Source organism: Podarcis cretensis (assembly GCF_951804945.1).
Source record: "Podarcis cretensis genome assembly, chromosome: 12".
NCBI lineage: Eukaryota > Metazoa > Chordata > Lepidosauria > Squamata > Lacertidae > Podarcis > Podarcis cretensis.
In genome coordinates, this window is record NC_137181.1 from 54,474,374 (window position 1) to 54,496,733 (window position 22,360).

Below are 22,360 nucleotides of genomic sequence, written 5' to 3' on the forward strand. Positions count from 1 at the left end.
ATCAAGGGAAGTAATAGTGCCACTGTATTCTGCTCTGGTCAGACCTCACCTGGAGTACTGTGTCCAGTTCTGGGCACCACAGTTCAAGAAGGACACTGACAAACTGGAACGTGTCCAGAGGAGGGCAACCAAAATGGTCAAAGGCCTGGAAACGATGCCTTATGAGGAACGGCTAAGGGAGCTGGGCATGTTTAGCCTGGAGAAGAGGAGGTTAAGGTGTGATATGATAGCCATGTTCAAATATATAAAAGGATGTCACATAGAGGAGGGAGAAAGGTTTTCTGCTGCTCCAGAGAAGCGGACATGGAACAATGGTTCCAAACTACAAGAAAAAAGATTCCACCTAAACATTAGGAAGAACTTCCTGACAGTAAGAGCTGTTTGACAGTGGAATTTGCTGCCAAGGAGTGTGGTGGAGTCTCCTTCTTTGGAGGTCTTTAAGCAGAGGCTTGACAACCATATGTCAGGAGTGCTCTGATGGTGTTTCCTGCTTGGCAGGGGGTTGGACTCGATGGCCCTTTGTGGTCTCTTCCAACTCTATGATTCTATGATTCTAGTTGCAGCTATGTGATGCCCATGAATTGTGCTTATCCGGCTCTCCAACTAGCTTAGAAGGAGACTTGTACAGTTCCAGATACTGAATTGCTTCTCTTTCATCTCTTCCTTTAAGACATTGCTGCCAGGTGTTACTGCCTCTTCCACTGATGTTGTTAAATCAGCAAGTTCTTCAACTAATCAAGGGGGAGACAAGGTCTGTGCCCGTCAGATGGTCCGCACTGATTCCCGGGAACAGAAACTGGATGCTTTTCTTCAGCCAGCAAATAAACCTAGGCTGTCTGAACTTTCTGCAGTGACATCCCAGGATAACAACAACAAGCAAAGTTGCAAGGGAACTGGACTACAAGATGCTGAGATGGAAGACTGCAGTGACTTGAATTCAAGAGATCTAAGAGTAGAAGCTGTGGAGATTGCCGAAGGGTCAACAGAAAGTCAACCAGCACCTCTTGAAGCTCTACCTGCTAGGTATGAGCGATCTCTGTGGAATAGCATTTCTAAGTTAACTACCGTTGATGAGAACTCGGCATCTTCTTCTCCCTCCTCTTTGCTTGGTGACGCTCCTGAATCACAGCACTTTTCTGTCTTTGACATTCTTTTTGGGGAAAAAAGGGTTGCCCCAGGCTGAATTAAGAAGTGTTGTCTTTTTAGTTCTCTTTAACACATTTATCACCTCTTTTTCGGAAATAATAGCACTAAATAAAAACACACAAACTATCCTCTGTAAAACACTTGGAAATGTTAAAACCAATAGCAGAGTGAAACAATGCCGTATTTTTCGCTCTTTAGGACGCACTTTTTCCCCTCCAAAAATGAAGGGGAAATGTGTGTGCGTCCTATGGAGCAAATGCAGATAAGTGCTTGCAGCCCGGGGAGCGCGGCATTGCGCACCCCGGGCTTAGGGCAGCTATCCGCAAGCCTGCGGAGCCCGGCGAGAATTCCTGCCATGCTCAGAAGGCTTGCGGATAGCAGCAAGCTCTGGGAGCGATGGCGAGGTTGAGCGCAACCTCGCCTTCGCTCCCGGACCTGTGCTTGGGTCGGGGGAAGCTCGGGCTTCCCCTGCCCCAGCCCCGAGGCTAAAACCGAAGCCAAGACAGCAAGCGGGATCCATCCCGCTCACTGTCATGGCTTCTTTGCTCTTTGGGGCTCGGGGGGGGGGGGAAATAATTTTTTTTTCTTTATTCCCCCCCCCCCAAAAAAAAGCTAGGCGTGCCCTATGGTCCGGTGCGCCCTATAGAGTGAAAAATACAGTAAATACATCTAGTTAATAAAAAGGACCAGCATAATAGGTCACCTTGGCAGATTAAGACTGGGTCTAGAAGCACTCACTAGCATCTACCGTATTTTTTGCTCTATAAGACTCACTTTTTCCCTCCTCCTTTTTCACTGTGCAGCGATCCCTCTTGCTATTCTGGCTTCTGGGATTCAGAATATTTTTTTTCTTGTTTTCCTCCTCCAAAAACTAGGTGCGTCTTATGGGCTGGTGCGTCTTATAGAGCAAAAAATATGGTATTTCTGCTTGTGGCCAAATTTTGCTGGCATAGTTTAGCTCCATAAGCCTTGGGCAGATTTTCTGGTAAATGTAGCTTTTGAGTGCGAAATGTATTTTTTAATCTACTTAACCAAATACTTGTTTAATTACTCCAGAGTTAATCACAGCACTCTGCTTTGACTTGTATACACGTCAAATAGAACAAAATGCATTTCCTTTTCATATTCCAGAAAGAGGCAGCGAACAAAATGTGATGTGGAAATGGAAGAACAGCAAAAACAGGAAATGACTGCTGCCTGCGTTCCAAGAAGGAGAATTGTGAACCTAACTAGCATAGCAACCCTTCAAGAGGAAATTAGTAATCGGGCACATGCAAGTATGCATGTTCTGCTATTACCGTTGTGTTTCATGTACAAATTTAGACTCACTAAGATAGCATAAATTGCATTACAGGATTTATAAAAACTATCTCCTATGACAGGAATGCTCTTTATTTTTTATTTTTACTATACTATGAAGTATTAAATTGCACTCAAGGCTAATACTCTGCTAAAAAATCAGCCTGGAAAATCAAAACTTTATATACTAGAGCTAGAGATGTAGGGATAAGTGGGGAGATATGAACAGCACAGAAAGGGTCAGAGTTGGACATGGAGACTAGGCTGCTGCAATTTGTTGATACTGTTGGAAATAGTCACTCATGAAGTAGGCATTGATTGAGAACACTGTTGGCAGCTGCTCATGACCCATTACATAAGCAGTTCAGAAAAATGGAGCAGAATTCTGCTCTCAGGTCCAGTAAATATTTATTTTGAAGAAAACAAAATAGCTTGCAAATTCTTTATGTGGGTGGCTTCCTTTCAGCGGCTGCTTGTATTGTTCAGGGCAAAATTCTTCTGTAATAGAAGCAGCTGAAGTTTAACAGCCATTAAATTAATTAATAGTTGTAGTATGAAGTGGAAGTACTATGGATCCAGTACTCTTTCCTTCATTTTAGTACCTGGACACAGGTAGTTAACACCACTAGGTCTGGAAAAATATAAACTAGCACCCAGTTTCTAATTTGCCAGCTCAGTTGGTTGGAAGCAACTGAGTTTTAAAGAAAGCTTAAATGGATAAATACATTGGTTAAAATGAAGTTTTTGGATTTAAACAATCTTACAAACTGCTTGAAAGCCAGTTCCTGGTTTGTGGAATGGGCTTCTTGAGATTTTTGGCAGAGTAGCAAGTTCAGTACTCTCAGTAACCGTGTTAACTATCTGGAGTACTTTGGACTATATTGGCTTGAATTCCAAAAGAGGTCTGATATAACTGCTTTGTAATTGCCAAAATATTTATTGGAGGAAGTCCATAATGCTTTAAATATTTTAGTAAATTGAATACAGTGGTACCTCGCAAGACGAAATTAATTCGTTCTGCGAGTTTTTTCGTCTTGCGATTCTTTTCGTCTTGCGAAGCACGGATTTTGGAAAAGCTTCAAAAATCACCAAAGTCTTCAAAAACCTCAAAAAAGGCTACCACACTGCGTGCTATGAGTTGCTCCTCGAAGTCAAGTCACAACTGCACCCCCTGAATGCACCCCCTTTTAAGAAAAAGGAAACAAACTTGCAAGACAAAGGAAACAAACTTGCAAGACGTTTTCGTCTTGCGAAGCAAGCCCATAGGGAAATCCGTCTTGCGAAGCAACTCAAAAAACGAAATACTCTTTCGTCTTGTGAGTTTTTTGTCTTACGAGGCATTCGTCTTGCGAGGTGCCACTGTAGTTGAGTTCTTAGAGGGAAGGATATTCTTCTGTATTGTACTAAACACAAGTGATTTGGGTTATTTCAGATCTTCAAGAGATGATACGTGATCATTCCTTTGTTGGATGTGTTAACCCTCAGTGGGCGTTGGTGCAGTATCAGACAAAACTGTATCTGCTCAGTACCACAAAACTCAGGTAACAGAATGAAGTTAAATATATTGTTTGAATCAAGACAAATAATATCCAGTAGCTTGAGAAAGGAAGAAAATAATAATCACATTTCCAAATGGAGTAGTGTGGGCTGTGCTGTAGTTTTTAACTTTTTAGTACTTTTGGGTCACTGCCCCAAAATAACAGGAACACATGGACAGCTGCAGCTGTGGAGGAACACTGAGTGAAATCATAGGTCATTAGGACCCTGAAGATATTGTCTGGATTCTAGTCATCAGAGGAAAAAGAGTTGATGAACCTCCCAGAAAGGCTTGAGAGAGATAAACTCTCTCTCTCTAGATATATATGAATATGAATATGAATATGAGAAGTAGAAAACACAGAGGGTAATATGAGTGGAATCTGTTCCTAGAAGACCATAGAGTGGTAGATGTCAAAGGGAGTTGTGGGTGCAGCTGGGGTAAGTTGGCCTCACCCTGTAGTTTGGGATCATTGCATCTGCTAACAGATGACTTTATAATGTATATTTTGAACTGCTTTGAGTTTTATAAATGGAAATGGGAATGGCAGTTTTTAAAGTGATAAATTTTCTAACCTTATTTGTAACGTAATTGTGTTTGTCTTTTATGATTACTTATACGTATATTGCTTCTTATACCAGCTCCCCTTCATTAATACTTGTAATGTTCTTAAGTTTCATAAGGATTGTAGTCAGTGATGTGTTCTTGCCCTTTGATTAATATTGGATTACATAGGAAGCTGCCGTCTACAGAGTCATTGCTACATCTAGTTCAGTATTGCCTGCATAGAGTGGCAGCTCACCAGACTTTGTCTTTCCCAGCTCCTGCTTAGAGATGCCAGGGATTTAACCTGAGATCTTCTGTATAAGAAGCAGCTGCTCTGCCACTGAGCTACAGCCCTTCCCCCTGCATCTGTTCCACTACTGGGAAGCTTACCTGTTTTATTAAACAATGCTGGATATTTTATCATAACGGCTGTGCTCTAGAAAAATACATACTTCCCACTCGTAGCTAAAACCCATAGATTTTAGTTGCCATTGGAATTCCATATTAAGGCTTCCTATTCATTGACAGCATTACAGAGTGGACCATGAGCAAATTAGCAAACTCTTTCTTTTTCCTTTCTCAAAGTCAAGAAATGTTCTATCAGATCCTTATCTATGACTTTGGAAACTTCGGCGTTTTAAGATTGTCAGTAAGTATACACTTAAGTTATCTGTCTTATGTATAACTTACTAAGATATAGAGCAGATATTGGGTAGAGCAATCCTACCCAATATCTGGTGGTGGTGCAGGGAGGTTTGTGGTGCAGCCACTTCTGCATCCAGAGCCCTAATATAGTCCTTACTTTATACCAAAACATTTTAGCTGCCATTGATTTCAAAGATTATCATGGGGCAACAAAATTATTTTGATTAGCCAATGGAAAAAAATAAATTGAATGGGCTGTTGACACGATTGCCCTTGAGCGCCCTCTCCCACTTGGTACAGCCCGCTTGGCTCCTTGTGAGGAAGCAGGCTGGGAGATGGTTTGAATGTAAGTGAAAGAAAACTTTAATGGAATGCAACTGAACACTGGTGAGGGCTCATCATTGAGCCTACTTAGTGTCAGTGAAGGCAGCAATACTTTGCTGCTTCCATTGCATCCTCAATATGCTGTCCAGCATAGCTTTTCCAGGTAATATGGGGTTTTTTACAGTCTGGTCTGAAGGAGGTGACAGAACCTAAAATAACTTGCTGTGACTTTGTTTACAAAGCATTTTGAGGATAAAATCACTTGCATCCGCCAGGACCTTGACTTCACTGTTACAGTAGATGAATCTCAAAAGGTGTCCAGAGCACTGTCTAGTCTGTTGCAGTGGATGAGTTTCAGTTAGTAAGGCTTGAGGACATGGACAAGGTGCTTGGATTGGTTACTTATGCTTTGGACTCTTGCCTGCTCTTAGCTGATAAAAGCTAGCAGGGAGGGGACAACTGGCTGGGCCAGGGAGCTGATCAATGCTTCCATACAAGAGGGGATGGTTCCTGCCTGATTGAAGGAGGCAGTGGTTAAACCACTCCTTGTATTTGGAAAACCTAAGTAATTACTGTCCAGTTGCCAATCTCCTCTACTTGGGCAAGGTTCTTGGGCAAGGTCACAGGCCAGATCCAAGTGCTTTGTCTGAATTAGGGGTTGGCTCTGCTTTGCTCTGGTTCCAGTCTTACTTGGGTAGACGTGTCCAGAGGGTGATGCTTGAGAAGCCCTGTGGAACCTTCACTGTAGGGTTCCCCATGGTTTGATTTTATCCCCTTTGCTATTTAACAATGAAACCGCTGAGGGGGGTCAGTGGGCTGGATATGTTGTCAGCGATATGCTGATGACACACGACTCTACTTCTTCTTTACATCTGCAGGCAGTGGATGTGCTGGACTGTTGTCTTGCCTCAGTAATGGACTAGATGAGAATCAACAAACTGAAGCTCAACCCAAATAAACTAAAACACTATTAGTAGGTGGTTCCCTAGACCGGATGGATGGGAGGCGGCATCCTCTTGATAGGGTTACAGTCCTTTTAAAGAAGCAGATCCTTCTCCATCCCCCAAGCTATATGTAATTGTGGAAAAGTCAGATGGGTGCATGAATGACAGGTAATGATTTGTGCTATTTTTTTTGTAAATGTAGGAACCAGCTCCACTCTATGATCTAGCTATGCTAGCCCTGGAGAATGATGAAAGTGGTTGGACAGAAGATGATGGCCCAAAGGAAGGCCTCGCTGAATACATTGTTGACTTTCTAACGAAGAAGAGTGCCATGCTGAAAGACTATTTCTCTCTTGAAATTGATGAAGTAACTACCTTTTTCTATCCTGGGGTAGTTTAATCGTTACCTGCTGTACTGTGCATTTTACAAAATCCATTGAGTAGAGAGCAAGATTGAATTATCAGATGATCTTAAGAAGATATGAACAAGCACTCTAATCCACCTACAAGCAACAGCTTCACTCCTCATTTCATGCAAACCAAAACGTATTCCGTTAAATATAGCTTCCTATTATGTCTGAACCAGGAAACTATGCCTTAATGCTAGGATAACAGTGGTTTAGAGTTGGATGAATATCTTAGTTTTATTGGAAGCCCTTAACTACTGTTTCCCAGTATGGAGGTAACACAGAGCTATTGTTCTGTAAATTCTTCCAGATGTCTTCACTTTTAGCAAATTGGCTGCACGTGAGAAAATAAGACTTGATCGTATCTCTGGTTATTCATCTGAGTAATGATCACCTGAATGCTGTCAATAAATAGAGAAACTATATAAGTAGCAGTTTTGGGCCACTGGGGAGGAGTGGGGATACAAAAGCTACAGAAAAGCAATAAATTTATTATTACCAAACAGAAAGGCAGAAAGTAGTAGTATGCCACACCAGCTGAGCCGAAATCTTTTTTGTTTTATGTATGAATTTTGTTTCACCTTGGTAAAGGATACAGATAAATAAAACGAGATACTACGCTAGTTCCAAAGAACAGAAAATACAAAAAATGTCACAAGCAGACAGCAGGTAGATTTTGCCATGTTTGTAGTCCTTGGCTTAGGAACCCAATATTGATGTATACATAGGAGAATAAGCATCAAAATAATGGAGAAACATTGTATTTACAGATGGGAAATCTTACAGGACTACCACTCCTGATAGATAATTACGTCCCTCCACTGGAAGGGCTGCCTATGTTTGTCCTTCGTTTGGCCACAGAGGTATGTCAATATTCAGCATGAAGTAGTGAAGCCATATTCACATAGAATTATTTCATTTTGACTAATGCAGTTGGGTCAGTCTTAGGTACTTGCTTAGTCACATTCCTTTTTCTCACAGAAACTCATTTTTTGTTCAGTCTAAAGTGAAACTCATGTGCTTATGCTAGCTGCAAAAAAATTGAGTAACAGTTCTGCATTAAGATTTTCTGTCCTGATCAATTGAGCCAATACTAGTTGCCTACAAGAGCGCTGCTGAAAACTTCCTCCTATGTGACTGATCTTTGCCTCCCACTCCACATTAGATTTTCAAATGTAGAAATAGCTGCAGTTGGATATGTAAATGCTGTAGGCTTGCTGTATTTATTGAAGCTACATTTTCTTTTCCAGGTAAACTGGGATGAAGAAAAGGAATGTTTTGATACCTTGAGTAAAGAATGTGCCATGTTCTACTCCATTAGAAAACAGTATATAATGGAAGACTCTGATCTTACTACTCAACAGGTACAGTCTTCATTTGTTATTTTCCCCTGTATCAAAACTACATTCTGAAATCTTGCATTTACGGCTGGGAATGGAAAGAGTGAGTTGAAGGCAGTACTACAGGCAAAAGAGTTGAAGAGGACTACCTCCCTCATGAAACCAAAGTACTTTAGGCCAACTGAGTGGCACAAGCACAGTCTTAGTGGCAGCCACCTTTCCCCGTCAATGGGGGAATTTTAGAAAATGTGGGTGATAGATAAATTAGTGCATATTTTAAATATACTGGATCTCTCACTGCCAATGCTGGGGAGAGCACCTTGTATGGAGGGATATAAATGCTGCTACCAAACCCCGTTATCGTTTAGGTTGGATCAGGTTAACAAAAGCAGCATCTCTAATAGGCAAAGATCCTTACATGGCAGAGCTTTGCCCTTATCAAGATCACAAGAGTAAATTAGGGGAAATGAGTCTCAATCCCTGGGACAACAGTGGCAGGTCATGCTCTCGCATTCTGAGGTGGAGAAAGGACAGCTAAAGGTAAAGGATCCCTGGACAGTTAAGTCCAGTCACACTTGACCATGGGGTGTGGCATATATCTTGCTTGAGGCAGAGGGAGCTGGTGCTTGTCCGCAGACAGTTTTTCAGGTCGTGGCCAGCATTGACTAAACTGCAGTGGGACACCGTGACAAGTGCCAGAGCGCACGGAAACACCATTTACCTTCCCACTGCAGTGGTACCTATTATCTACTTGGGCCTCTATGCTTTTAAACTGCTAGGTTAGCAGGAGCTGGGAGAGAGCAACGGGAGCTCAACCCGTCATGCTGACTTAAACTGCTGATCTTCCGATTGGCAAGCCGAAGGACAGCAAGTACCGTGAAGGCCACAGATTTCAGTCTATATTCATCCTTAGTGAATCCTTAACCAAGTGCTACCTGAGGGGAAGGAGTTCTGTCACTGAGACAGTCATTGCCGTTAGCAGAATGATCAAGCGAGGGTTCCAAACAGAAAAGTATAGGTGTCATCAGGAAGAGTGATGCTCAGAAGTGGCTTACCAGAATGGTGGCACATAAGAATGAATAATCCTTTCAGAACAATTAAGCCTCATGTTAATGGTGCATGACTGACCATTTCTTCTTTTGGTATAAATTTCACAAGCTGATTGAGCAGTAGATAGGGAAACAAATAAATACATAGAACTCTAAAAGGAGGTGATGCATTAGCCACAGAATTATTGAACACGACATTAGTATTTACTAAAACCTTAGTCAAACTGCTTTATTTAAACTTCTTTGCAGGCTGAAGACTCTGGAGCTGGTAAGAGATCATGGAAATGGACAGTGGAACATGTGCTTTATAAAGTTCTTCGGACATACCTTTTGCCTCCTAAAAACTTCACAGAAGATGGCAGCATTTTGCAGCTTGCCAATTTACCAGACTTGTACAAAGTGTTTGAAAGATGCTGAACACAGACATATATAGATCGGTACCTATTACACAGCTTTCCCTGCAGTGGTGCTGTTATCACAGAGAATTGTAGAAGTGACTGAATTGCAGAACAGGAAGTGTTCAGCTTTACAAGATGCCAGAATACACAACTTTTGTATAGGATGACTAGCAAATACCAAAGCTTCCACCTGTGGCTGAAAAGTGGACAAGGTAGCCAGCTCAGAGTTCTGTAGACAAAGGTATGGAGCCCTCTTCACTTTATCTTATAAACTAATAATGAATTAGGTAGGTCCATTTGGGGATGGATTGGATAAATATAAAAATCTGACAACAGTAAATGCTAGTCATCCAGGACTAGAAGAGGTTACCATATTAAAATTGAGGAACTACCATCTTTGCTTCTGAATGCAAGAAACAAGGTGAAGGGGCAGGAAATGCTCAATGCAGCTACCTGTATAAAGGCTAGATAACAGCAGACAAATGTTTCTGTGACTCCAGGATCCTGGTCAATTAATCTGTGTGAGCCCAAAAACAATGTAACAAGCCCTAGACATTTGACAAGTCTGCAACTGTTGATTGAGCACACTTAGCCTCTTAGCCACATCCACGGTCAGTTGCAAAGTAAGGTAGCTAACGTGTGTTACAATTTCATAATTGTAGTGAAGCTGTTTGTGTCACACATTTGTTTTTAAGTTATTAACACAATGAAAAGTTGCTAACCAAAGTAAAAACATACCCCAGACACATTCAATGTTCATTTTGTTAAGCAAATTGTCCATTTATTGTTTATATCCTTCACCACATTTCTCCTACCCACCCAGTGTTCCACTCCACGCTTGAGCAGCTGCCAACACCAGGTTTACAATGTACAGCAAAACGTAAGTCGCCACTCTTAACATAAAGAGTAGTTACGAATAGTACTTTAGGAAGTCTAAACTCAGGTTGTGCATCACCCATGCAATAAAGCAAATTTTATACAGTCATTTCTATTTTATATAAATTTAAATATTTTACAAAAGTGTTTTCCATCAAAATGTATAAAGTTTAGCAAACATAGAACCCCCAAAGGTATCTTAAAATAAATGTTATGATTCCAAAGGTTATCTTAATCATTGACGTCTACATTGCACCATATAGAAGGCACTTGTGCCATGTGATGTCTTCAGCACATAATTGGTTAATTTGTAATGCAGCATTCACTTGAATTCATGCAGTTGTCTCCAAGCACCAAGCATTATTAAAGCAGTGGAAGAGAGTTTCAATGAATACATTTGATTTCACAATTGTGAAATAACAGCATTGGGCTCGAGAAGACTCTAGAATTAAGCTGCAAAACTCATTCGCATAAAAATTCAGAGGTTTTTTTTTTCCATCCACTCGTTACAAAATATTTGCCACTTAATTATGAAACTAAAACTCATTGAACAACTCAATGTTCAATGCTTGTGCCAAAGAAAGTCTGTATTAAAACAAGCTAGGGACAAGTTTTCAAGGAGCAGTGCAATTTTTTAAACTTTCTTTCTACTGTTGAGATAGGAGTGCAGTTCTGTTTGCCTTCATTTTCTCCAACCGTTTTACTAAGTGGCTGTTGGTCATCTCCATCTCTTCTATCCTGTCCAATGCTGTTCTTAACTGAAAAGAAAAAGCCAATACCTTGTAAGTGCAACAGTTTGAGAGGACTAAAGAATTTTAAATCAAGCCAACGCAGTTTCAAAAAGCAAAGGAAAAACAAACTTTAGTGGAGCTTTGGTGTAGTTTAAAAACATGTTTACACAATGAAGGTCCGGAGGCCATGTAGTTACTCGAAAACAACCCATCTACAAACAGAATTTCCACTCTGCCAGTTTGACTAAATTACTGGTAGGTAATTTGAATCCCCAAAAAGGTAGGTGGCTAAACGGGATCTAAAGCAATTATGTAGAACCTGAAAGGATATCTTAACCGCAAAGAGGGGCCTAGAGGTAAGTGCAGAACCTTCCACCTGCCTCATCACTTCTCCAAGCTATGATTGATTATGGTATCAAACCCCAGTAGAGAGGAAAGCTCTAAGAAGGGAAGGGGAGCACAACCACTTTTAACATTGGGACACATTTTCTCAATTCATTAGAGCACACACAGGTTTAAAAAAGTAATCTGTTGTGATTTTCAGTCTTTAGTATTTTTTTTCCACCAGAGAACGCCCTAGCTATTGTTTAATAACAAGCCATCGTACATTAGTATGCAGTAACGACATTCTGATTTTAAACATAGGGAAGCATACTGCAACAGCATAAGATTGATCTCTATATATAGTTCCTCAGTAACCTCTAACTTTTTTTTTTAATGTAACAGTCCAAAAAATCCCACATGACAATCTCTGTGCTCACCATTCCCGTTTCCAGAGACAGTCAACAGGTAGAATATTTTAAAGACTTTGATATAAAAATAACCTCACCCCATCTTTAAATGTTATTGCCTCCTATATTTAAATTCTTAGAACTTTTTCACACTGTGTGAAAGAGACAATTACCTCTCGCTGAAGTTTTCTCTTTTCTGCTTTGAGTTCATCTTCTACTTTTTCTGCATTCTCAGCAGCAGTTTTGTATCGTACTACTTGTCCTTCAAGTCTTACAACCTAAAAGATCAAACAGGTATAAAGCAATGATTTACTCATGTTCCCGTATACAAGGAATGCCCCCTTTATCTGTGACCTTCCTTTATATAGCACTTAAAAGGCACAAAACATGTCACCTTTACTGCCTTCCTTGAGGCAGCCAACTATCATTGCTGTATTCAAACTATCATGTCTCAGCTTCATCAGCCAACTTTTGAACAAGACTGCTTAACGTCTTCATGCGAGTGAACAAGGCAGGAAAGTCTTCAGTTAAACTATGGCTCCCTTTTGTGTCAAACATGCCAGAATATTAAGCCAACAGCTTAATATCTTGGGCTTGTTCAGAAGGCATTAATCATAAAACTTAGGAAATCAGGTAATGATTGTCTGAATGTGGCCAGTATGTGCTGAATGGTAATGCTTCAAGAATCTTACAGGATACCAATGAATTTATGTGAACGGTGAGACTAGGCTCAACTCTACCAAGCACTTTTATAAGAATAATTTTGTTATTTGTACCCCACCCATCCATGTGGCTTGTCCCAGCCACTCTGAGCAGCTTCCCACAAATATAAAAGCACCAAACATTAAAAACACCACTTTTACAAGGCTGTAAAAGCCTTATTTTTAAAATGTGTACCTGTTCCCCACAAATTTTCACATGCACTATATAGCTGTGTTTTCATTTTGTTAGCTTAGAAGTTCACACCCACCAACTCATATACCTAATAGCTCTGGTCCTCTGAAAGGATGAAACCCACATTCAGGGACAAATTCTCTATAGGAGCATGAAGCCCTCAAGATAATTTGCCACATTGGCTCTACTGAATTATGATGTGGAGGACATAGTTTCTGCAATCTATTACACAAGAGCATAATAGTATCAAAAAAAGTTTAGGAAATACATATAATAAAAAGGTACCTACATTTTGTTCCAGAGTAGTTATATCTTGTTCAGCTTTTGAAAGCTTAAACTTGAATTCACTTATTTGTCTGTTGGCATCTCCTAGACACAAGAAAATTAAGCATTTAATGGCTGTCAACTGAACATTTAAATCAAATGTCAGTGAAGATTATATTTTTCTGCTTTGGCTAAAATAGGATAGGAAATGTTGGACGTACCTGTACAATTTGTTATTTGATGAAAGGATAGCACATAGTACATAAAATAGACTTTTTTGAGGAGTGAATTCCCTAGGGGTTTTTATCCCTCAAAATCTAAAGAGCTCAAGAGTTTTAGCCAATCATTTTATTGAAATAAAACACAGCATCCCTGGATAATGGGCTCTTGGTTTTGAGTGTAGTGATGGGTTGGTGATTAGAAAATATAGTCAACTGGTTACACAAGGATCAAGAATATTTAAAATATTAGATGTCTGCTAAGGTGCTGGGTTTGTTCTTGCTTGCTGAAGGGCTTGTGGGTGGGGTATAAGCAGTCCTTCGGAAGTTTGAGGGTCAACTTCTTTAAGACGTGATCTGAGAAAAGTTGTAACAGGTTACCCTTTTGCAGAAATTAATCTGGAGAGTTTCTTTCCTAAATCATACCTCATCCAGCATGTGTTGTAAGTCCTGCTAAAGGATGCTACTTTCAGAGAGAATGAATGGGGATGGTAGTAAAATAAATTTTACTGAGAGTAGACCCACCTTAGTTGTGTTCATCAATTTCAATAGGTCTGCTCTGAGTAAAATGTAGTTAAAAGCCACGCAAGCAGCCCTCATTGGTACTAGCTCTTAAATGAAATATTTCCTCAACTGTAGTCTTCTGTTAAACCTCCTGAACCTATTTCCTTCTACCACTGTAGATCTTCACTCTTGAAACCCTATCTCATTTAAGGTAACTATATCAGGTCCAAGTGCATTGTGGGGAGAGTGCGCTAAAGTACAGTGGTACCTCGGGTTAAGTACTTAATTCGTTCCGGAGGTCTGCTCTTAACCTGAAACTGTTCTTAACCTGAAGCACTACTTTAGCTAATGGGGCCTTGCACTGCTGCCGCGCGATTTCTGTTTTCATCTTGAAGCAAAGTTCTTAACCCGAGGTACTATTTCTGAGTTAGCGGAGTCTGTAACCTGAAGCGTATGTAACCCGAGGTACCACTGTAAAATGAAAAGGGATGTTTCCTAACATAAGGCAAAATGATTTTGAATACAAATAAACATTTTCAAATTCAAATGGCTAGATTACACTCCAAATCTACTAAAAGCACCTAGCACTGTATAATTTCACTAGGGTCCAAAGATTATTTCATTCAACAATTCATAGAATTGGAAGGGACCACGAGACTCATCTAGTCCAACTACCTGCAATACAGAAATCATTTGCCCCCTGTGGAGCTTGAACCCATGACCCTAAGATTAAGAGTCTCATGTTTCACTGACTGAGCTGTACCTACTATATATGAATAAGTGGGTACAGATGACAATATACGCAGCAGACATGTAAAGATGACACACACCATGTGTACACACTGTAGGAAATTCACTGCCTTCTGGGTTCAGGGTGTGCATATATGACCAACTGCAGTCTTCACATTACAAACATGTAGATAAAATGTAATGTGTGATGCAGGATTCACTTAAAGCCATTGGAAGATGAAATTCAACTTGCAGGTCTCAACTTCAGTAATTCATTACTGAATAATAATCTTATTCTACAAAATATGTTTATATTTCTCCTTTTGCTTCCGTCTACTACATCACTTTGTGATGTACAAATTTTGTTGAACAATAATCCAAAAATTTCATGGGAAATGAGCAGAGATTCTTGGTCCCACTCTTGAGCTATGCAGAGACACAGGGTTCTCTGCTTTAGCCGTGGGACTACAAGTTCTGCAAACCTCTAGACCAGGGGTTGTCAACCTGGTCCCTACTGCCCACTAGTGGGCGTTTCAGGATTCTAGGTGGGTGGGAGGGGGTTCTACAGCAAAAGCTGAATCCTCCTTCCATCGAGTACTAGTGGGTGGTAAGGAAATTTGACCATCAAGAAAGATGCATTAATGGGCAATAGGTATAAAAAGATTCACTACCCCTGCTCTATAGGAACGCGGGTGGTGCTGTGCGTTAAACCACAGAACCTACGACTTGCTGATCAGAAGGTTGGCAGTTCAAATCCCCGCGATGGGGTGAGCTCCCGTTGCTCGGTCCCAGCTCCTGCCAACCTAGCAGTTCGAAAGCACATCAAAGTGCAAGTAGATAAATAGGTACCACTCCGGCGGGAAGGTAAACGGCGTTTCTGTGCGCTGCTCTGGTTCGCCAGAAGCGGCTTAGTCATGCTGGCCACATGACCCAGAAGCTGTATGCCGGCTCCCTTGGCCAATAAAGCAAGATGAGCACCGCAACCCCAGAGTCAGTCACGACTGGACCTAATGGCAGTGGCGTAGCGTGGGGGGTGCAGAGGGGGCCGGCCGCACCGGGCACAACATCTGGGGGTTAGGGAAATCCACGGGTTAGGGGGCGCAAATCCACGGGTTAGGGGGCGCAAATTACTTGCCTTGCCCCGGGTGCTGACAACCCACGTTACGCCACTGCCTAATGGTCAGGGGTCCCTTTACCTTTTACCCCTGCTCTAGGTGTTTCTGAAATGATGTTCTGCACACATGCAGATCCCATATGTGTAACTGCAGAGAAACCACAATCTAAGTGTTCCTACTCATTTAATTTTCTCAAAATCTGTGTAGCAGCTTAAGCAAGAAGATTAATCCAACGAATTCCAGGAATTTAAGCCAACGTCACCTTATGCTCCCATCTACTGCATTTTACTGTATTCTATATATTTTATATTTTGCTATTTATGTGGGATGTGGCAACAGAAAAACGTTCAGGCATGAATGTTCCTACCATGTGCACTCTTCAAAGTAGAAATGCCATATGGAATTGAAGGATGAAAATATACATACTCTGCATTTCAATAAACTGCAAATCTGAACCGTTTTCCAATCCCGTTAAATTAGTACTTGTGCCATCATTTCCAGAGGATTTCTGCCGTTCTTCCTCCAACTGTAATTTCATTTTTTTAATCTGAAATGAAAATATAGCATTCTGTGAGTAGTTCAATATTATGTCTATTTACACTTGATAAGGTGTATTACTGGCATTTACAACCATTTTTTTTAATGGTCATTGTATACTGCTCCCAGAAGCAGTTCACAGTAACTATTTTTAACCTAAAATAATTGCACGGTATGTGTCGGTGGCACTGTGGGTTAAACCCCAGAGCCTAGGGCTTGCCGATCAGAAGGTCGGTGGTTTGATCGAATACCTGTGACAGGGTGAGCTGATCAGAAGGTCGGCGGTTCAAATCCCCACGATGGGGTGAGCTCCCGTTGCTCAGTCCCTGCTCCTGCCCACCTAGCAGTTTGAAAGCACGTCCAAGTGCAAGTAGATAAATAGGTACCGCTCCGGTGGGAAGGTAAACGGCGTTTCCGTGCGCTGTTCTGGTTCGCCAGAAGCGGCTTAGTCATGCTGACCACATGACCTGGAAGCTGTGCGCTGGCTCCCTCGCCAGTAAAGCGAAATGAGCGCTGCCACCCCAGAGTCGTCCGCGACTGGACCTAATGGTCAGGGGTCCCTTTTTACCTTTATGTGTCGGAACAAGGTTATTAGAATGCTACTGCTATTCCAAGAGAATAGCAACTTAGTTGTGGATATGTGTGAAGAGTGGACTTCTTTAAATAATAATATCATCACAGGTTTCCACCAGTAGCAATGAATGACCTTAAGTGACCAACATTCAACAGCAAGGAAATATCGAGACAATTTTTCAATGGGGTGGAAAGAGAATCCTAGTGACAGACAAATGCCACAAGCACTTCTAATTTCAGGGTTGTTGTTTGCTTAAGTATATATTTTCTAGTTTAAGTCTCAGGGTTTGGGGTACATAGTTCTCATGACATTAAGATTGTAACGTTAATTCTTTAGAGCATGAGGCAAAGCTATGAAAGTACATGCAATCCCTGAAGGTCTGCAAGAAACATTAAGCATGAAGTTTTTCAGTAGCAAGCAGTGTTGCTCAAGCACACCAAGGGCCTGGTACTGTTTAATAACTTTCCCCAAATTGAAAAGAGTCTGAGCCTGAGCCGTTCAATCACTTTTCGGTTGCAGGAAGGGGAGAGAGACTTTACCTGTGACAATAGCTCTTCCTTTTCTCCCGCTAGCTTTCGTAGCCTAACATCTAAAAGAAACAAACAATTCAGTTAGAAAATTCCAATTCCAATTCCTTCCATTGGAAGCTTAGCAAAAAACAAAAAAGGTTAAAAGGAAGAACTCTCTTGGATGAACAGAATTTCATTTGAAATTTCATTAAGAAACAGCAAGGTCAGTAAGAAGAACTTCAAAAAGTGTAAAATTGTGTATTAAGGTTTTTTTTAAAAATGATACTTATTTGGACCTAAGAGACTTGCTTTCAAGAATGAAGGATTGGACATACTACAATTGAATAGCAACTAAACTAACAATTCCATATTTGGTACTTTTCACATGATAGCTGAAAGTATGGCAATGACTCTTTTTAAAGACATAGACCCTAGCACACAGTGCTGTAACGTCCACTGAACTAATATTCAATGGAGTATAATTGTTGCTTTTTGCACACATTTTGAATTCTGACATTCATTTCCACATGATACTGCTTTATTTATCTTTTTAGTAAGCTATATAGGTACATACAGTGCATCTATAAATATCATATCATCTCTGAACAGATTCCAAGACTGCTGCAACTATGTAATTCACACAGAATTAATAGTTCCATCTATTCAAAAACAAGTAAAACTCTTTATAAATGTGGGAGGGGGCCTAAGCTACTCGATTCTTATCTATACGCATTGAAAATGAAAGTCAACATTCTGAAGAAAGTGGTTCTCTGTAAATTTACCTAGTGGTCCTTCTCCTGCGGATTCCAAGACCTGAGCAGCTTCTTGCGATACAACGGTTATTGAACCAACTACTGGTTCATGGTTGACATCACCATTTGGAGTGCCATCTGGGATGATAACTAATCCATGCTTCTGGAAAAAAAACAAGATAAACATAAGCTTCTCTTAGAGACTGTTAATTGGTGAACGCTTTGCTCAGCAGACGCTGCAAGAAGCAGCAGCACCACTGCTCCGGTTCATGCTTTAGCTTCAGTGGAAAAGGGGCATGCTGAAGTATTGATATGTCCCTCTCCAACACACTGACTATGGCTTCATCCAGCAGTCGACATTGCCAAGTGCTGCTACAGCTAACGTACCTCTCCTGTCTTCATTGTTTCCTTCAGGTCAGCCAGCTCATCTCTGAGCTCATCCCGCTCAATCCTAATGCAGTCAAAGTACTCTTTCTGTCTCTCTAGGGCCTGGGTGCAGGCAGGTAGCGGAAAGGAACAGCATAGAGAGAGAATGTGCGATAGGTAAGAAAGATTTCTTGCAAATAAAAGATAATTAGCTGAACAAAAAGTGAGGCAAAAAGGAGAAAAGAAAGTCGTGCACAGTCCTGTGTTTGCCACAGAAGTTCATGCTTGGCATAAATATCCTCCACCACCCTGGCATTACAACAGACCTGGGAAATGCTAAAAAATCTCAACGATTCCATGTTACGTACTAAACTATAAATACAATTCATGTCTATTTTAATAAAGTAACCTTCGGCTTTCTGCCTAGTGCTTTAGCCAAACTGAATGAGTCCAACAATCCCATAGTTCCAAAAATATTTGGATTTTGAAAGATCAGAGATAAAGCATGTTTAATTTTTGCCATCTATTCAAGCATAACACTTTATGTAAACAAACACAGCCAATTGTGTTGTAGGTGGATACAGTGAGCTGTACTGATTTTTTTTTTTTTAACGGATCTGGGACTTTTGGTAGCAGTCCTAGAAAACCTTATCCGTTACACTAGAGATGGGAACTTGTGGCCCTCCAGCTCTTGCTGGACGCCTAAACAGCATGCTCAATGATCAAGGATGGAGGAAATCCAAGAACACCTAAAGGACCATTGACACCCATTCCTGCAATACAATACAACTTTTTCAACAGGAAACGAGCAAGGGCTTTTTATGGGAAAATACTCATATATGAAAGAAGTGAATCTGTATTGTGCCTGCTCAGAGGTTAAACATCCTCTAGAGGGGAAAAAATGGGCACTAGGCCTTCCCTCACCACGAGGAGATGTTAATAACCAAATGAGAGATTTTTTTCAGTTACTTGAATGCAGAATTTCCTATAAATTTGGGAGATTGGATCCAAAGTAGATTACTAACAAACAGGATCCTATTTATGGAATCTCATTTTAAAATACTTTCACGTGGAAAAGGTAGTTTGCAAGATTGATCCATAGAAACAATCTTAGAGAGAAAATAGTGTCCAACAGACTCTAAATCTACGCCCTGGCAGCTTTCGATTATGCTATAGGCCAGTTTTTCTACTGCAGTCGTACCTTGGTATTTGTATGTTTTGGCTCCTGAATGCCGAAAACCTGGAAGTAATTGTTCCAGTTTGCGAACGTTTTTCGAAAGCCGAATGTCCGATACGGCTTCCTCTTGAGTGCAGGAAACTCCTGCAGCCAATCGGAAGCTATGCCTTGGTTTTGGAACGGTTTCGGGAGTCGAACGGAATCCCGGAACGGATTAAGTTTGAGAACCAAGGTTCTACTGTACTAACAAGTTGTAACACTTTTCAAATTTATAGTGTCGGTCTCAGAATCTCTAACATCACACACTCGTATACACCCATTTTGCATATTACTTGCATGAAGGGGCATCATGGATGTCTGCAGGGAAAGGCCAAAGTGCTCAACACAGAGATGGCAGGGGAAGGACTGAGTAGCCAAGCAGATACACAGCACCTTTTTCTACACATGACGCCTTCTTATATGATTCATATGTGAATGGCCTACAGTTTAAATGAAATCAGTGGGTATTAAATTACAAGTCCAATTGACTTCAATCACCTTTAACTTCTTCTGGACTAATACATATGTATGTGTGTGCCCAACCAAGCAAAACTGTTTTTATGCCCTATCTGAATGCTTAAGTATTTAGACAGTATATGCTTTTGAGGCTGTCTCAAAGCTCTATTTTTAATCAGTGCAACAAAAGGTCTAGGACAGGCCTATCATCCAAATCCAAAATAACTGTACCAGAATCTAGCTATAACACTGGAATTAAATCACTGCAGTGCTTTAATATGTTTATGTTAAAAATCTGCTAATTTATGAAGTTTTAGGTTCAAGCTGCATGCCGTATTTATTTACTCTCAGATATTCAGTATGAAATACTTCTATCTGCAACACCCAATTCAACACTGGAACCATCAACAATCCCGCTGCCAACTTATACCAGTCTATTCCTAATCACTCTTCACCTCAGTATTCATCTCATACCCCAATTTTTTTATCTTTCCAATTAACTGTTTCCTGGAGGTCAAACACCTCTTTGGTTATAGATTCTATTCTCTGTTGCATGCGTTGGTTCTCCTGCAGTAAACACAGGGGAAAGAATAAAAGAAGGGAAAAGACAAGTAAAGGAAATTACAAGGAGATACGAGGAAGTCAGTAAGGCAGTCAATGAAACACAGAAGATGAAGGTTTTGTGAATAAAGGTTTGGCTAAGAGGTTCTCTCCCCTTTGTTAAATAAAACTATGGATAGCTTTAGGATAAGATCTATATTACATCGAAGTACACTGTACAACTGACATTGATTGCATTGGAACCACAAGCTTAGGCATAAATCTATGTTGCCATTCAGCTTTAAAGCAACTACTAAGCCCAACAACCCAAAGTTAATTTTACTCAAACATATTACTGAAAGGACTTCTGCTAAAATGCTAAAACTATATTTGCTACCAAGCTCAAAACAGCATAGCATACCTAAACAAAAATACTGTTTAAGCAACGGATGGACAGTACCAACTCGTAGGGCTGAAAAGCTCATTGACAAAAGTCATTGATGAGCCAGACTCTGAATATGTGCTCCCAAATAGGGAACATGTGACACATTGCTTTTTGTCTGATGGTGTCATGACTTCTTTTGATCCCAGTACACTGCTCTAGCTCTTTATAAACCGGCACCCAAGTGCCAGAAACAACACATGCTGCAGTCTTTCCTGAATGAAAGCATTTTAGACAACAGAAAAAGATTTTATCTTGAATGCAAGTTATTTGCCAAGTATGAACATGTACCTCTATTAGTTCATCTCTCTGGCGAAGACCCTCTTTAAGTTCATCCATCTTATGCTGCAGAACGGTACACATATGTTTCTGCCTTTCCAACTCCTGTATTAAGGAAATATAAATTAAGCAGCTGAAAATTAAAGTCCAAGCATATTATATATTAGTTAATGAAATAAGCATGATAGGAACATTAATAGTATAATTATTTGCTATTTAATTGGGCTGATTCACAAAAATGGAATTGGCTTATATGAGTATAGATTTGTTTTAGCTGCTCTGTCTGTTCTCCAACACTACTCTCTTAAGGGGTGGGCTGACTCCTGAAATAGGTGGGCTATTTTTAAATTTATTTATTATTGGTGAATATTCTGGATCCAGAATTTATAAAGCAAGAGTACACACTCAAAATCTCTTTGCAGCAGAATGATTCTAAGTATGATCCCAAGCTTAAGAACTTAAGTGGTGCCCTTCTGGCTCAGATAGGTCCCACAGTGGCCAGCCAGATCTCTTTGGAAAACCACAAAGAGTACATTTGTGACCCTATTACCTACTTGTTCCCAGTAATCAGATCGACTATCAATGTAGAGGTTTCATTTTGAATTATTATAGTTAATAGCCATTAACCTCTGCCTGGCATTTGTATAATCCTTTTTGAAGCCAGAGCATCATGATTTTCTAAATTCCAAGTCTTAAGAGGAAACAAGGAAGCAACTTGCCTACAGCTCTGTCCACAGGCATTCTCCATTATGCTTCCTAACCAAAGCAAAAGCAGTGCACAGTCAAGATAACTGACCAGTACAACTTACGCCTACCCTTAACTGGGAGCCTAATAACTTGCAGGAGCTAGATGGTTTACGGGCAGATCTCAGTCTACCTCAGTCGCCTCTGCATTCAAGACCACCCCACTAAACAAAATGGCGTGCGTGCCTTTTCAAGAAGATGCTCTAGTGAGCCTGTGAAGTCTTCACCAACCTGTTGCCCTCAGGATG

General features: G+C 40.6%; 2 protein-coding genes across 15 annotated transcripts in view; one reads left to right on the forward strand and one right to left on the reverse strand.

Moving 5' to 3' along the window:
• MLH1 (mutL homolog 1) overlaps positions 1-10,620 on the forward strand; it is a 32,049-nt gene extending 21,429 nt beyond the window's left edge. For 2 of the 3 annotated variants that reach the window (XM_079947555.1, XM_079947556.1), the window contains 8 exons: positions 671-1,023; positions 2,278-2,423; positions 3,878-3,986; positions 5,114-5,177; positions 6,644-6,808; positions 7,619-7,711; positions 8,099-8,212; positions 9,487-10,620. In XM_079947555.1, the coding sequence (XP_079803681.1) occupies positions 671-1,023; positions 2,278-2,423; positions 3,878-3,986; positions 5,114-5,177; positions 6,644-6,808; positions 7,619-7,711; positions 8,099-8,212; positions 9,487-9,654 (1,212 nt within the window). In that variant the 3' untranslated portion in view covers positions 9,655-10,620. The remainder of the gene's footprint in view (positions 1-670; positions 1,024-2,277; positions 2,424-3,877; positions 3,987-5,113; positions 5,178-6,643; positions 6,809-7,618; positions 7,712-8,098; positions 8,213-9,486) is intronic. The other variant, XR_013832104.1, reaches the window with a different exon arrangement.
• LRRFIP2 (LRR binding FLII interacting protein 2) overlaps positions 10,391-22,360 on the reverse strand; it is a 52,730-nt gene continuing 40,760 nt past the window's right edge. For 7 of the 12 annotated variants that reach the window (XM_079947563.1, XM_079947562.1, XM_079947561.1 and 4 more), the window contains 9 exons: positions 21,381-21,473; positions 20,582-20,674; positions 18,457-18,558; positions 18,100-18,232; positions 17,348-17,397; positions 16,124-16,244; positions 13,157-13,236; positions 12,147-12,251; positions 10,391-11,269 (listed from right to left, as the gene is read on the reverse strand). In XM_079947563.1, coding sequence (XP_079803689.1) covers positions 11,159-11,269; positions 12,147-12,251; positions 13,157-13,236; positions 16,124-16,244; positions 17,348-17,397; positions 18,100-18,232; positions 18,457-18,558; positions 20,582-20,674; positions 21,381-21,473 — 888 coding nt within the window. In that variant the 3' untranslated portion in view covers positions 10,391-11,158. The remainder of the gene's footprint in view (positions 11,270-12,146; positions 12,252-13,156; positions 13,237-16,123; positions 16,245-17,347; positions 17,398-18,099; positions 18,233-18,456; positions 18,559-20,581; positions 20,675-21,380; positions 21,474-22,360) is intronic. The other 5 variants (XM_079947566.1, XM_079947560.1, XM_079947559.1 and 2 more) reach the window with 2 other exon arrangements.